The 12,800-nt window shown below is 44.8% G+C and overlaps 1 protein-coding gene across 1 annotated transcript in view; it reads right to left on the minus strand.

Moving 5' to 3' along the window:
- Positions 1–2,055: 2,055 nt before the first annotated feature.
- TAGAP (T cell activation RhoGTPase activating protein) overlaps positions 2,056–12,800 on the minus strand; it is a 45,277-nt gene continuing 34,532 nt past the window's right edge. The window contains exons 3-12 of the mRNA XM_036381364.1: positions 10,511–10,552; positions 10,000–10,084; positions 9,839–9,892; positions 9,187–9,253; positions 7,592–7,764; positions 6,389–6,550; positions 5,837–5,946; positions 4,959–5,154; positions 4,383–4,500; positions 2,056–4,193 (exon numbers count right to left, since the gene is read on the minus strand). Of these exons, the coding sequence (XP_036237257.1) occupies positions 3,016–4,193; positions 4,383–4,500; positions 4,959–5,154; positions 5,837–5,946; positions 6,389–6,550; positions 7,592–7,764; positions 9,187–9,253; positions 9,839–9,892; positions 10,000–10,084; positions 10,511–10,552 (2,185 nt within the window). The 3' untranslated portion in view covers positions 2,056–3,015. The remainder of the gene's footprint in view (positions 4,194–4,382; positions 4,501–4,958; positions 5,155–5,836; positions 5,947–6,388; positions 6,551–7,591; positions 7,765–9,186; positions 9,254–9,838; positions 9,893–9,999; positions 10,085–10,510; positions 10,553–12,800) is intronic.

Below are 12,800 nucleotides of genomic sequence, written 5' to 3' on the forward strand. Positions count from 1 at the left end.
GTGGGATGCAAACATAAGGGACTGAATTCAAGCTGCATCACCAGCCTTAATTCCAGCATTGCCTTACAAGGCAATGGCTTGGATTTCCTGCTTTAATAATGCTTTTTTCCCCTCTTCCAGTCCTACCTCCAAATTCACATTTGGAGTGTCTTCATGAAATTTAATTAGAAAATTCTGTGTGTGAAGCAAGTGGTGCAATACTGATGATGGAGAAACTTGTGGAGAGTGGGAGGCTGGCTGCCATCATTCAACTCTTCTTCCAAAATCCATCTCCAGTTGACCCAGTTGTAAATGGGTGTTTGATCTTTCTGGCTGAGGAGTCAAAGGCAGCTTTGGCACGGTACTGGCAAAACAGATAACCCACTTGTTGGATATAGGAGTTAAAAGACCTTACTCTTGGAGTCCTGAATAGTTGGTCTGGATCCTAGGATGTGGTAGGGTGGACTGGTAGCATGAGATTAAATGGTTTTTTGAACCAAAGGCAGATAAGTAAGTGCTAAAGCAAAGTTCTCTACTTCCTGTGTCATTCTAGTCTTTTGAGGTCTCTTATCTGCCTGTATAGAAGAAAAATCACTTCTGTGGAGAGACATGACATGAAAATAATGCTGACTAAACAGTCAAGTCTGAAGGGATGAAGGAAGTCAAAAGTTATCTGTCAATGAGGAGGTAAGTATCTTTTGGGGTCTGTTTGCATTCACATTTTCTTTAATCATGGTGTTCCCTGCACCTCAAGAAATGCAAGAGCAGGATGAGGGGGACTAGGCCACTCTTCTATACAACTCCTTCACCTTAGTCCTTTTTTGTTTACAATTTGTAGAGCTTCTCTCTCTTCTTTTTCCTTCACCAATTGAAGGTGATCTTTTCCAAATGGTCCTTCTTATCCAGAAGCTGGAAGATTTAGACTCATCTATACTGAATATTTAAGCCCAGGTAAGCTTTCTGAGTGGGATTGTCATATATGCCTTAGGACACCTTAGACCTAGAGACTTTCCTCATCTCTGGTGAAGTGACTGGGCTTATTCACCCTGGGTTTTCTGGTGTGGTTACAGAGCAGGCATCTCCTTGGGAGACTTAGTCTTCTCACAGTCAAAAAAGAACGAGTCACTTAACAAAGAAGGAGCTGTATTGGGTTTTGATTACATTTCAAGGTTTGTGTTTTCTGTTTTGTGGCTTCTGAGCCTTTTCACTGCACATGGACTATCTCTTCATACTTCTGGACTATCTCTTCATACTTCTTGTGCCACGTGAGTAAGACGCCTGTGTTTTTTACACAAGAAAAATATAATTCCACTTAACACAGAACAAGAAGCAATAGGCACAAATTGAAATACAATCAAATTCCATCTGAATTCAAGGAGACACTTTTTCTCTGTGAGTCTGTTCAAACACAGGAATAGATTGCCCAGAGATGTTTTAGAGCCTTCATCTGTGGAAACATTCAAAAACTGTCTGGACACAATCCTGGACAACCTGTTTTATCTGACCCTGCTTGGGCAGTAGGGTTGGACAGGAGCATCTCAAGCCTCACTGGTTCTGTGACCCAGGAGATGCAGGTTCTAGAAAAAGGTAAACACCTTTTGCATCAGAGCCCTCTCATTCAGCTTGCTTGGAAGCAGAGTGCCACTGTTCAGGTGGCTGAGAGAAGTGATGTTTTCTCTAGTTGCAGCCTACCAATATGGTCCTTCTCATAATTTCTTCTATCAGGTCAGGCAGCCACCTTCCCTCTTCTCTGTGTCCTGGGAACACCTACACCTGGAAAATGTAATTCCTGAGAAGATGGTATGCCATTTTTTATCTGTTTCACTTTTGGAGCATCATCACCTCTTTGCAGCTTAGCTGCTATTACATGGTAGTATAAGTTGTTTTCCTGTTAGAGAGGGATTTGTAGCCTGCAGCCTCTTACAACAATAGCAGTGATACTGCTGGTCATTTACTTTGCTTCCTGCTACTCAGCTATGCTACATCATTCAAGCAGACATGCAGTACCTGCAGAAAAGGAGGTACAGTACAAGTAGGGTCTGGATATTTTAAAATCAGACAATGGACACTTAAGCATTCATGCAGAAAAATGTTTTATTGTAGTGAAGTTACACAGGAGAAAAATGTCTCCCTGCTTCTGGTTTAAGGCTATGCTGACCCATAAAAGCACATTGCACTTCCAGTCATTTTTACAAGTTTATAAGAACACCACCTACTATTTTCTTTTTTGTCTTTTTTTTTTTTTCAATTAACTATAACTATTTAAAGCTGGAATCAGAATATTTCCTGGTAGGAGTTTTTGTTTGTTTTTTCTTTTTTCTTTCTTGCTTTCTTTCTTGCTTTTCCTTTCTTTGCCCGTCCAGTTTATTTAGTCTAAAAGTACCTCAGGACACATGAGGGTTACGTCATACTTTCTTTCCCATGATGACCTCATAGGGCTCTAACCCCAGGCTCAGTGTACAGCACTATGCTGCATAGTGGTCAGATCATTCTTATCACCAGCAAGCAGGAAGATGGAACGGCAGCAGGTACAGGGGGTTTATGGAAGAGTGCTGAAGTGACCTAGATGACAGAATAGCTCTTCCCCCATTAAGGTAACTGCCAACCCACATTTAATGCAAAAAATCAGCAAAGCACTGCATCAACCTGGCAACATACACACATGAAAAATGATACAGCGTCTGTGACCATACAGAAAACAAGAAGGTGAGACAGGTTCTGGACCTGCCAACCTTGTAATTGTCATTTGAAGAAAACAAACACAACACTGTTTATCATCTGCTAACTATTCCCACACAACAGGTTATGTACAGCATACTAACTTATATTTTTACATAATGATACACAGGTCTTCACCAGCAACAACTCTTGTGGCGAAAGGATGTGACATGTCAAGCTGACTGACACTTCAGAAAAAATGTTCATGCAGAGCTAGCTTATTCTTTGTCTCTTGAAATACAATCCTACAAATGATTAGTAAGATGTCTATTTTTACAATATTTACTTTGTACAGTGAAAAGAGGAAGGACAGGCTTTTTATACATAGGACTCCTTAGCATACTGGATCTGCTCTACCTCAAAAACCGGCTGGCTGCACCTCTGAGCCACATATTCGAGTTTGTTCTTTTGACAGGACTCAGACATGGCTCTCATCCGGTAGACTCCTGGGGTCACGGGTAAATTTACACGGGAGTTTACTCCTACAGCGATGCTGAAGGTTTCAGTTTCCAGGTAAGAATCCTTTGTTGCAGAAACTCTGGCACTGCGTAGATCCCTCAGATCCATATATGCAGTGTCCTGTGCACTGTGGCTGCATGGATAAGGCAGCAAAACATCCTGGTTTGACGCCGCTAATCTCAGAGTCTGAACCGTGAGATTTTGAGAGGGAACTTTAGCAGCCTGGCAGTTTTTAACAGCCTCTTCATAAGAGGGTGGTCTTCTAGGGTTTTTCTGGTCTATCTCTCTGAACACTTCATCAACTGACCTGAGACGGGGCCTTTGCTGATATTCCACAGGCAATTGTTTGTCATCATTACAACTGCCCTCCTGGACAATTCTACAGGAGAACTGATCTTCTTTCTTTGTGAAACTGTCCCTCTGAAAAAACATGGGTTTTCCAGGCCCCCAACTCTGGGTTTTTATTAGTGTTTTCCTGCGGTTTGCAAAAGAGAATGACATGGAATGTTTTTTGATCTCTCTGCTAGGTGTACTGCCATCTTCAGTGGCCTTGGTAGAAAAGGACTGAGGCCTATTTAAAAAGGTTTTTTTGGGACTAGAGGGGGAAACTACGGGGGAGCTGGTGAAAACTGAGCCATCAGAGCTCTCCAGGGAGCAACTGGAGGATGTTTTGGGTAGAGAGTCAGTTGATAATTGTGAAGGTAAGCCTGCAAGACGTTCCTCCAGTGCCTCCATCCATAGCAGTTTCTGCTGAACTGGAAAATTGTCCTCACTTTTGTTTAGCCTTTGTTTCCTTATGGTGTCATCAAGGCAGTTCTGGAAGGACAGGTCTGACTCTGAGTACCTCCTGTCCATTGTGCTGATGTCATTTCTGAAATTAGTCAGGGAGGGGGCAGAGATATTTGTTGGATATTTTCTGCTCACAGTAGCACTCCTCCCTTTGGCCTGCTCCATTTCAGGGGTACAGGGGCTGCCTTCTGCTTCAGGATCTGGGCTGTCATAGGCAGAGTCATTCTGATGAGCTGCACAGAGTTGTTCTGTGGGGAGAAAGCAGATATTAGTTTTCACTGACGAGCTGAGGATGAAAGAGAACTACACAGAGAGAGTTCAGAAGAGGGCTTCAACAATCTTGAACCCTCTGTGTTTCCACAGATATATTCACATATCAAATTCAATAATTTGGCCCAGCAGCCCCAGTTGGTGACATCCCCAGTCCCTTCTCATACCTGTGGAGCTGTCTGTGTGCTCTGGTGACTCCTCAGCCAAGGCACAGGCAGGGAAGGAAACGTCCCCCTCAAATATTTCCATGCAGTTGTTTATGAGGAACTCCACCAGCACTGTCACCTGCACACAGAAAACAGCCCATTTCAGTCAAGACAGATTGAAGATTTTTTCCTCACCCTGCCTGCTATCTTTGCAGGAAGGACAGCACAGAGCAGGTTGGCTTCTGCCAAAATCCTGGCTAAGGGTGAGGTCTAAGAGGTCTAAGGGTGAGTCCACCATGGGGGATAAGGCCTGATGCTGCAAACAATACAGACAAAACACCATCAGCCACAGCTTTGGCCTCTCTGCCCGAGGGCCCAGGGGTGACAATGGCCACGGGTGCCCCTTGCCCTCCACATGCAAAGTCTGCAGGAGCTGTGCTGTGACTTTGGGGGCTGCAGGGCAGCTGCTGCTTTTGCTCAGCACCCCCAAGGCCCAGGGGGGCTGCTCTGTTCAGCTGCTGCAATGGCAGTGGGATGGATCCCTAGGATGGCTCTCAATTGCCCCAAGGGAGCGGCTGCTCAGTGAGTCCAGCGCACCTTGTCATTCATCTCCTTCTGCACTTCCAGCGGGAGCGTGCTGTCCGTGCCTGGGCTCAGCATATTTGGGCCAATGCAGATGGCCAGGTTGCTGGAGTCCATCCTGTTGGTCTCAGCATTTTGGCTGATGTGGTGGAGCAGAGAGAGCAAGAGCTTGAGCAAGACGAGGTTTGGTCTCGGCAGCTTGTCAGCCACCCTGTGGGAACACAAATAAAATGTCACCTTAGTTGATGGTGCAGTGGCCTCTGCTTCTTGATTTGAGCAAGTCTCCATTAAACTTAGAGCGACACCACTTCCTCCAGAAAGAGGCATGTGTGTGCTCTCTGTATCTTTCAGAAATCCCCATCTGCAGCTGTGTGGGGTTAATTATGAGACCTTGAATTACAAGGTCTTGACTGAAAGGCAGCATTGCAGAAGTCCATGTCCTGGAATAGATGAGGTGACATCAGGAGATGTCACTGGAGGCTTCCCAACGCCTATGGTTGTGCTGTGGGGCTTTCAAAGCTCTCCCAGTCAGCCCCCACACCTACTGTTCCTGAAGAGCAAAACACGGTGGTGGTCTCCATGTGCCCGACCTCACCCCCAGCAGATGTGGAGGCTCCGCGTCAGTGCCTGTCCCACAGCACCATGACTGTGTTAGCTGAGGCACTGCAGCCTCTGCCCTGTTCCTGCGTTGGTGGTTTCATAAAGCAATCTGAAGTAACTTCAGGAAGTGCTGCTGCTGGAGCCCTCTAAACCAAGCCCCACAGAGCAATAGCAAGCTGATACAAATGACAGACTTTTAAGTGAGACTCTTGATTTTGAAAGACACTGTTGGCCTCTACCAGTTGCTCCATTACATTGGCACTGGTTGCAAAATTTCCTGGTTGAAAACTTACTCTTTCAATTCTTCAATTTTTTCTTGCTTGCTTGGCTTCTCTAGAGCTTGCATCCATTTCTCATAGAGGTCAGCTGATAGGAGTTTGGAGGGAATATTTCGGAGAAAGTCCTGCAAGGCCAAGAGATTTAGATGAAGTTTTGACACTATCCCCGAGCACAGAGAGAGTATTACTGTCACCTGGGCTCTAGCAGGTTGACTTGAACTACCTGACCATCAGCACTGACAGAGAAGTACAATGCACAAGTGCACTTGCACTTGTGTAGTAACCGGATCCAGCTTTCAGTTGCTTTTCCTTCACTCACAAATCTCACTATTGCTCGCTGGGAGGATGCTGAGCAGGAGGACAAAGTGAGTTTCCTCAGGAAATCAGCAGCCTAACAAGTAGGACTGACAATCAGGTATAAAAGGCCAAACTTCCCTAAGCTTGAAGAATTCAGTCTGGCTTAGTTCTGGCTTTAGCCAAGAGTCCCACCTAGATCAGCTCGGAGCACTGGATTGGTCCTGTGCATATTAGCAGTGTCCTCCTCCAGTGTAGCTCAGAATTCCTCACCTTCAAAACCACTGCCAGCAGGTGCACAGATTTGCTTTTCAGATCAACATTCCCGCCTTTGTTTAGGTCCTCCTTCAACTCCTTTCGTGCTTTCTCATTGGCAGTTTTTCTGAATATCCCTTCAGTAGAAGGTCCTTTCATATATAATATGGCTAGGAGATCCTGCAGGGAAAAAATCAGACAGGAATGGAAGAACAGTTACATGGATGAAGGAAGTTAGCAGGTGAGTATTTAGAAATAGAAGAAAAAATTGTCTGGAGGCACACTGTACTGTGGTTAGTTCAGTATCTAGTTCTTGTTCCAAGTACATTACATGGGAAGTAGTCTTGATTTTCCCTTAATCCACCTTCTTTTTGAACTGATGAATTCCACTAACGTCACTGGAGCCATCCTTGCTTACTTTTAGAAGGCAGCAAGGGATGGCTTAAATCTAAGTTCACATACCCTCTCTCACAAGCCAGGCAAATATTTACTTAGCAGAGACAAATGCATGTCTATTGGGAAAGCCAGTTCAGTGGAAGAACTATTACAAGATCATTTTTATTCAGAAGTTATTGTTTAGGTAATTTTTTGTGACAGTCCATAGCTGAACACTTGTTTTTCATGGAAATACAGAAATCCTTGGAAGTTTATGCTGCTGAAAGATTTATTTAAATTACTTATTTAAAATCACAGATGAGTATATTAAGAAGGAGATCTTTCATTCCTGGTCCTGGGTTCTCTACATTCCAAGTTACTTCCAGTGAAGGCTGGGCAAAACCCTCAGACCTGACTCTTTCTACATCTGGGATGGGCCCTGAGCTTATCAGGGGCGTGTGTGTTGGGAAACACCAGAATCATCTCTTGGATGATGCAGCAGAAGTACTGGGTATCCTGCCTCACACTTAAGTCAGAGGTATCACAGAATCATAGAATGGTTTGGGCTGAAAGGGACCTTAAAGATCATCTAATTCCAACCCCCTGCCATAGGCAGGGACACCTTTCATTAGACCCAGTTGCTCCAAGTCCCATCCAACCTGGCCTGGAATACTTCTAGGGATGGGGCAGCCACAGTTTCTCTGGTTGACCTCATTACCCTCACAGCCAAGAATTTCTTCCCAGTGTCCAATCTAACCCTGCTCTCTGTCAGTTTGAACCCATTTCCCCCTTGTCCTGACACTTCAGGCCTTTGTAAACAGTTCCACTATAATGGTACCTCCTTACCTGGACTGGCTGGGGCAGTGTGTCATCTTCCCCACAGATAAGTGCCAGAGGATGGCCAAACAGAGTGATTTTACCACCCAAGTCTAGCTGTCCTGAGGAATTTCTTTTGGTAAGGCTTTGTCTCAGAGTAAATGATTGTGATATCACCTTCTTTCTTTTCTTTGTTGCATCTGCTGCAAGTAAAAGGGAAACAAAAGATAAATTTAAAATTTAAAAAAACCCAAAAAACAGAGCACTATGTGGTCTTTCATTTGTGTGCAGTGCAGAGATGTATGTTGAAACAAACCAAACTGGGGGAAACTGAAAGACAACTAAGCGGTTACTAGGGAAACAACTGCCTAAACTGTAAAACTGTGGCCATACCCCTAAGGCCACCACCTTTCCTGTTTTGGGTTGGGTGCTTTTTACATTCTAGTCACTGTTTCTTCTTAGAGAGTGGGAACATACAAGGCACAGAACATTTATAGAGATTTTTGATATTGCAGTAGTTTCTCTGATAACTCTGAGGCAGATATACCGCTTCAGCAGCTGGCAATGACAACAATTTTCACTACATGGTCTGGTTGTGCCCCTGCCTAAGGGCAGGAGTAGAAGTAGGGGCTCCTAGTTTTTGACCTCTTTCACAGCCTGATAGGAAAACATGTGGCTCCAGCTCTGCCAGCTCTGCAGCCAGCTCTAATGACAATGCTCCTAGAGCTGGTGCTTGCCCCCCAGCCAGTGGAACATACTTGCTCCAGAGGATGGGAGCATCAGAGTAAGTGCTCACTGGCTTCACGCTTAGAAATCTCTTAGCATGGGTTTTGCATCTGCTTCATCAAGAGGAGGGCCAGGAATTTTAAGAGGATAGTTGTATTGGGGTGGGGTGTGCCTTTTTTCCCCTTTCACAAACAGTAGAGAAGGAACCTTTTGTGAAAAAGATTTCTAAAGGATTTGCCTTCTGCAAATTTGCAATAAATGTCATGCCTTCTACTCCAAAATGAAGTTGTCTTACCCAGATGAGAAATTCTCAGGACCTCTCTTTGCGATTTAGCATAAGCTCTTGGTAGGTAGGGGTTAAAAAAATTTGAGAAAGTCACCTAACATTATAGTGTAATTTAAAATATTAGCTTCTGATACTCCTCAAAACTGGTCTGATATGATTGTCTGCTCCAAATCTGACCCTGCCCTGTTAATGGTCTGCTCTGGGTTGTTTACAGCTGCTGAGGTTTTGCATGGTGAGAAAAAAACAAGGGCTGGTGCTGCTGCCAAGGGGGTTTATTTGCTGTGGTGTGCAACATCTGGTACTGTACTCAGTACTCACTTGAACTGCCACACCTCAAAGGCGATGCTTGAGTGAGAAAGAAATGCATTTACTTCCTATTGCTACCAGGGAATGGGAACACAAGACCTCTGGCACTCAGCACTCTGTCAGTGAGCATATAGGAAAGAAGTAACTTGCAAATGAGTGGCATTCCAAGGCTTAAGCCCTCTCCTGGATGGGAACAGTGGCTTGCTCTCCAGGAGGGGGAGCAGGCAGTTTCGGGTGGTTTTGCACAAGTGCCGGCTTGCAAACGTTATATAAGAAGGCAGTTCCTCAGTTTGTTTTTGAAACTCACCATTGGAGAGGCAGAGTCTGTCTTCAGTATCTGCTGGGACTGACAGAGGACATTTCTTGGCATCAGCCTGCAAAAAGTATGCTACGTTACAGAGCTGCCGCAGTAGTGAGAGCCACCAGCAAGTTGCTGCAGCTCCTCAGAAATCTGGGGAGGCTCTGGGGAATAACCAGACAAACCTAACATCTGCTAAAGAGGTGCCTCAGCCCAGGACTGACACTGCCTCACTGCCTGGTAGAGGGGTCTGTGTTAAACTCTGCAGCCAGACACCCCAGTCATGCTGGCAGGTGACAACCCTGAGCTCTGTCAAGCTTCACTTTTGATCCAGAGAAGCCATAGCCGGACACAGCCTCCTTTTTTGTGTCCTCCCCGGCACTGGAAGTTTCCTCCCAAACTCCTCTGGGGAGCCTTGATGGCTTTGAAGCCTTCAAAATCCCTGAGCAAAACTCCTGGTGAGCCAGGGGAATGCACAGACTGCCCACAGAAATGCCCTGCTCCCTCTGCTCAGTGCGGCACAGAGCTGCCTTTGAAGAGCTCTGCCCGTTCCTGGGTGAGGGTAGGCAGCCAGCAGCTACTGGAGGAGTCATCCCCACTTTGCTAAGGTATCTCACACCAGTACCCACAAAGGATCCAGGAAAATGTAAGGGCTGCTTACCTCTGTCTGGCACTCAATCAGACTCTCCATGTTTCCAGCATTTAGTGTCTTTGACTAGGCAAGAAAACAAAGACACTTTGAGTAACTGAATCCCACGGTTTGGAAATCAGAGCTTTTCAAAGTCACTATGTTGACAGAGCTGAAATAATTAAGATACTCACAGTATTACAGCTGCTTAACACTTTCATTAGGAGTTTGATTGGAGGAGCTCTGGACAGTCTGGTTTCCTTCAGTCCTTTTGTTTGCCTGTTTGTTAATCAGGGAATGGACAAAGAGTCTTGTAAAACTGCACCCTTCTTGGCTTTCTCCTCTGCAAGCCAATCTAGCGTGTATGATCCTGAACCTGCAAGATCTCCCACACAAGGAAACTATAAAGCCCTTCTCCGGAAGGGCATTCAGCCCTGCTGCCCTATCTGCCTCCTGATTCAAACAAAATAAAAGCAGCTTTCCATTTTTAATCCATGCAAAAAGTGAGCAAGTGGTGACAGCTATGTATGGTCATTAATCTGCACACCCGAGGCTGAGCAACTCCGTCAGCTCTGCCCATGAGCTATGCTTAGCGGGTGCACCTCTCCCCCATGTACTTTTTTGTACATCTCTGTGCAGCTGCATCTGAAGCTCTCCACTGATTTCAACCATGATGCCACAGATTTTTTCAAAGGCGGTACTTACCCAAGAAATGAATCCAGCCAGAGCTCCTTCACCTCCCGTGAACTGCAGAGGAAAGGAGAAACAGCATCACTCCCCACTGCTACTAATCCTTTGGACAGAGGCAGGCGACTAAACAGTGCATACCACGTGTGCTGCCTTATATATGCAGAAGGGGCAGGTGGAAATTCACAGGCAGGAAGAAGCATCATGGGGCAGGACCGAGACACTACCAAATTTCTGGCTTCCTCTTTCCTTTTAGAGGAGATGCTTTTCTGGGTTTCCCCCCCCCTAAAGAAAAAAAAAGAAACTCTGGTAGCTGTTATGGATGGAAAAGATGAGACACTTGCCAGGTAAAGGTTCCAGCTATCATCACCAGCATGAGGTGAGATGTGCAGAGGGGGCTGCAGTGTGGGCAGCTTCTCTTTACCATTAAAGGGCAGTGGGTACAGTCTGTCCTTTGCTCAGAGACATTAGATTTGGCAGTTCTAAAATGCACTGCCAGATCAAGCTACACTAAGAGCAGTGAAAACAACGGGGCGATGGAATAGACAAGATTCAGAGAAATGTTTCTTTATAATTTCTTTAAAGCTAGTTGCAACAGTTTACTGTCTACAAGCACATGTAGATACACATTTTGTCAGTACTAAGTAGTTCTTGAGAATCTAGTTACTGGACATCTATAGGAAAAGTGGTGTTATGTAGTAATGTAGTAATGTATGACAATATGTAATTAAAAGTCTTGTTTAAAATAAATCTCAGTAAGACATATTTGTGTGCACATATTAAAATTTTATTCAACCGAAGAGATAAAAAAAAAAATCTAGAAAAAATCTACCTCTACTTGTATCATTCTGTTGCTGACTGCCTCCATCTTGGGCATATCAGGAATACAGCACTCACTCTACCAGGCCATTATGAAAATTCATTAAGATTTGATGTTAAACATATGATATTATTTCTATGATTTATTGACTGAGGCAAATTACAGCCCTGTTCTGGGTGCCAGTCTACTGATCTTATGAAAAGGAGGAGTTAAGGCTGAGAGTCAAGATTGAGAATTCTTCAGTAGTGGATTTAGGTGGAAAGCACACTTGTGAAACTGTGGCCTTTCTGCTGCTTCCCTCGTGGATGCTCTGTTTCACATGTGCAGATGATGGAGCTGTCTTAGCACAGCTCTTTGCAGATGCACGTAATGGCTACATCTGCTGCTGAATTCACCCTCAAAGCCCTTCTTTGTGTAGCCACATCAGACCCAGCCAGAGTACTACTGACCCTGTTTCATGCAGAATGGAAAAGGAACAGAGGGGTGATCTCTGTTTGATTCTGGCAGAAATCCAAAGCACAAAATTCACTTTTGGTTCGATAGAGATGTGTCCAGAAGAGCAAATGGAGACTTGCTCTGGTTTTGTGGGAGGAGTTGCTATAGGTCATCTTTTAAGTCCTCCTGAGGCCCATAATTTCCATGCTACTGTAGTGGCACTGGTCTGGTGACTTGTTTAGGGCTGAAACTTACAGCAATATCAATCAACTAGTCTGCAGCCCTGTGCATTTACCACTGATTTTTTACTCACTGCTCTAGCTGATTTTTTGTTAATTATCTGTCCCATGACATTTGTAATTTCTCAACTAAATTCCATGGGCTGCTGCACATGCTTGCAGAAATATTGTCATCCTACGTCACTTTCGCCTGAGAATTTCTTTTAAGCATCCTTGGCAGCTGCAGCACCACTGCTGATAGTTCCAGTGGGATTCCCCAACAAGAAAGATCTATTTTTCATTACATCTGTTAAATGTATATCCAAACATACCTGTCTGTTAAGCATCTTGGAGGGGTCCTATGCAGTTGGCTGCCCCTCTGCCCCTCTGCCTTGCCCTCACTTCCAGCACTCTGCACAGACGTATTTCTGAGCTCAGTCTGTTCCATGATTAAGACACGGGGTTGATCTGGAAAATGTGTGACTTGTGAAGAAAATGTGAGTTTAATGGGTGGTGCTTAGCCAGGCCAGAAGCTCAGATTACAGTTCTGGCACCAGCTGTACACAGAGCACTGGGCTTTGTGTTTCCCAGGGGACAATACGGTAATGGGTGATGTATTGATAGCACATCACCAGACTGTCCACTGGCACACACTGCTGTATCTCTACCAATTAGTTCTTATCCCATTAACAGTTGTGGGGATATAATGGCTGTTGTATGTGGAAGGTGTGTGTATAGGCCTGCCTGCCCATATGAAAAACAATTTGATTTTTTTACCCTCCTGAGATCATTCTTTATTTAATAGCTCTTTTATGGTGTGTGTCACAAACACTTA

Source organism: Molothrus ater, chromosome 3, assembly GCF_012460135.2.
Source record: "Molothrus ater isolate BHLD 08-10-18 breed brown headed cowbird chromosome 3, BPBGC_Mater_1.1, whole genome shotgun sequence".
Taxonomy (NCBI): Eukaryota; Metazoa; Chordata; class Aves; order Passeriformes; family Icteridae; genus Molothrus; species Molothrus ater.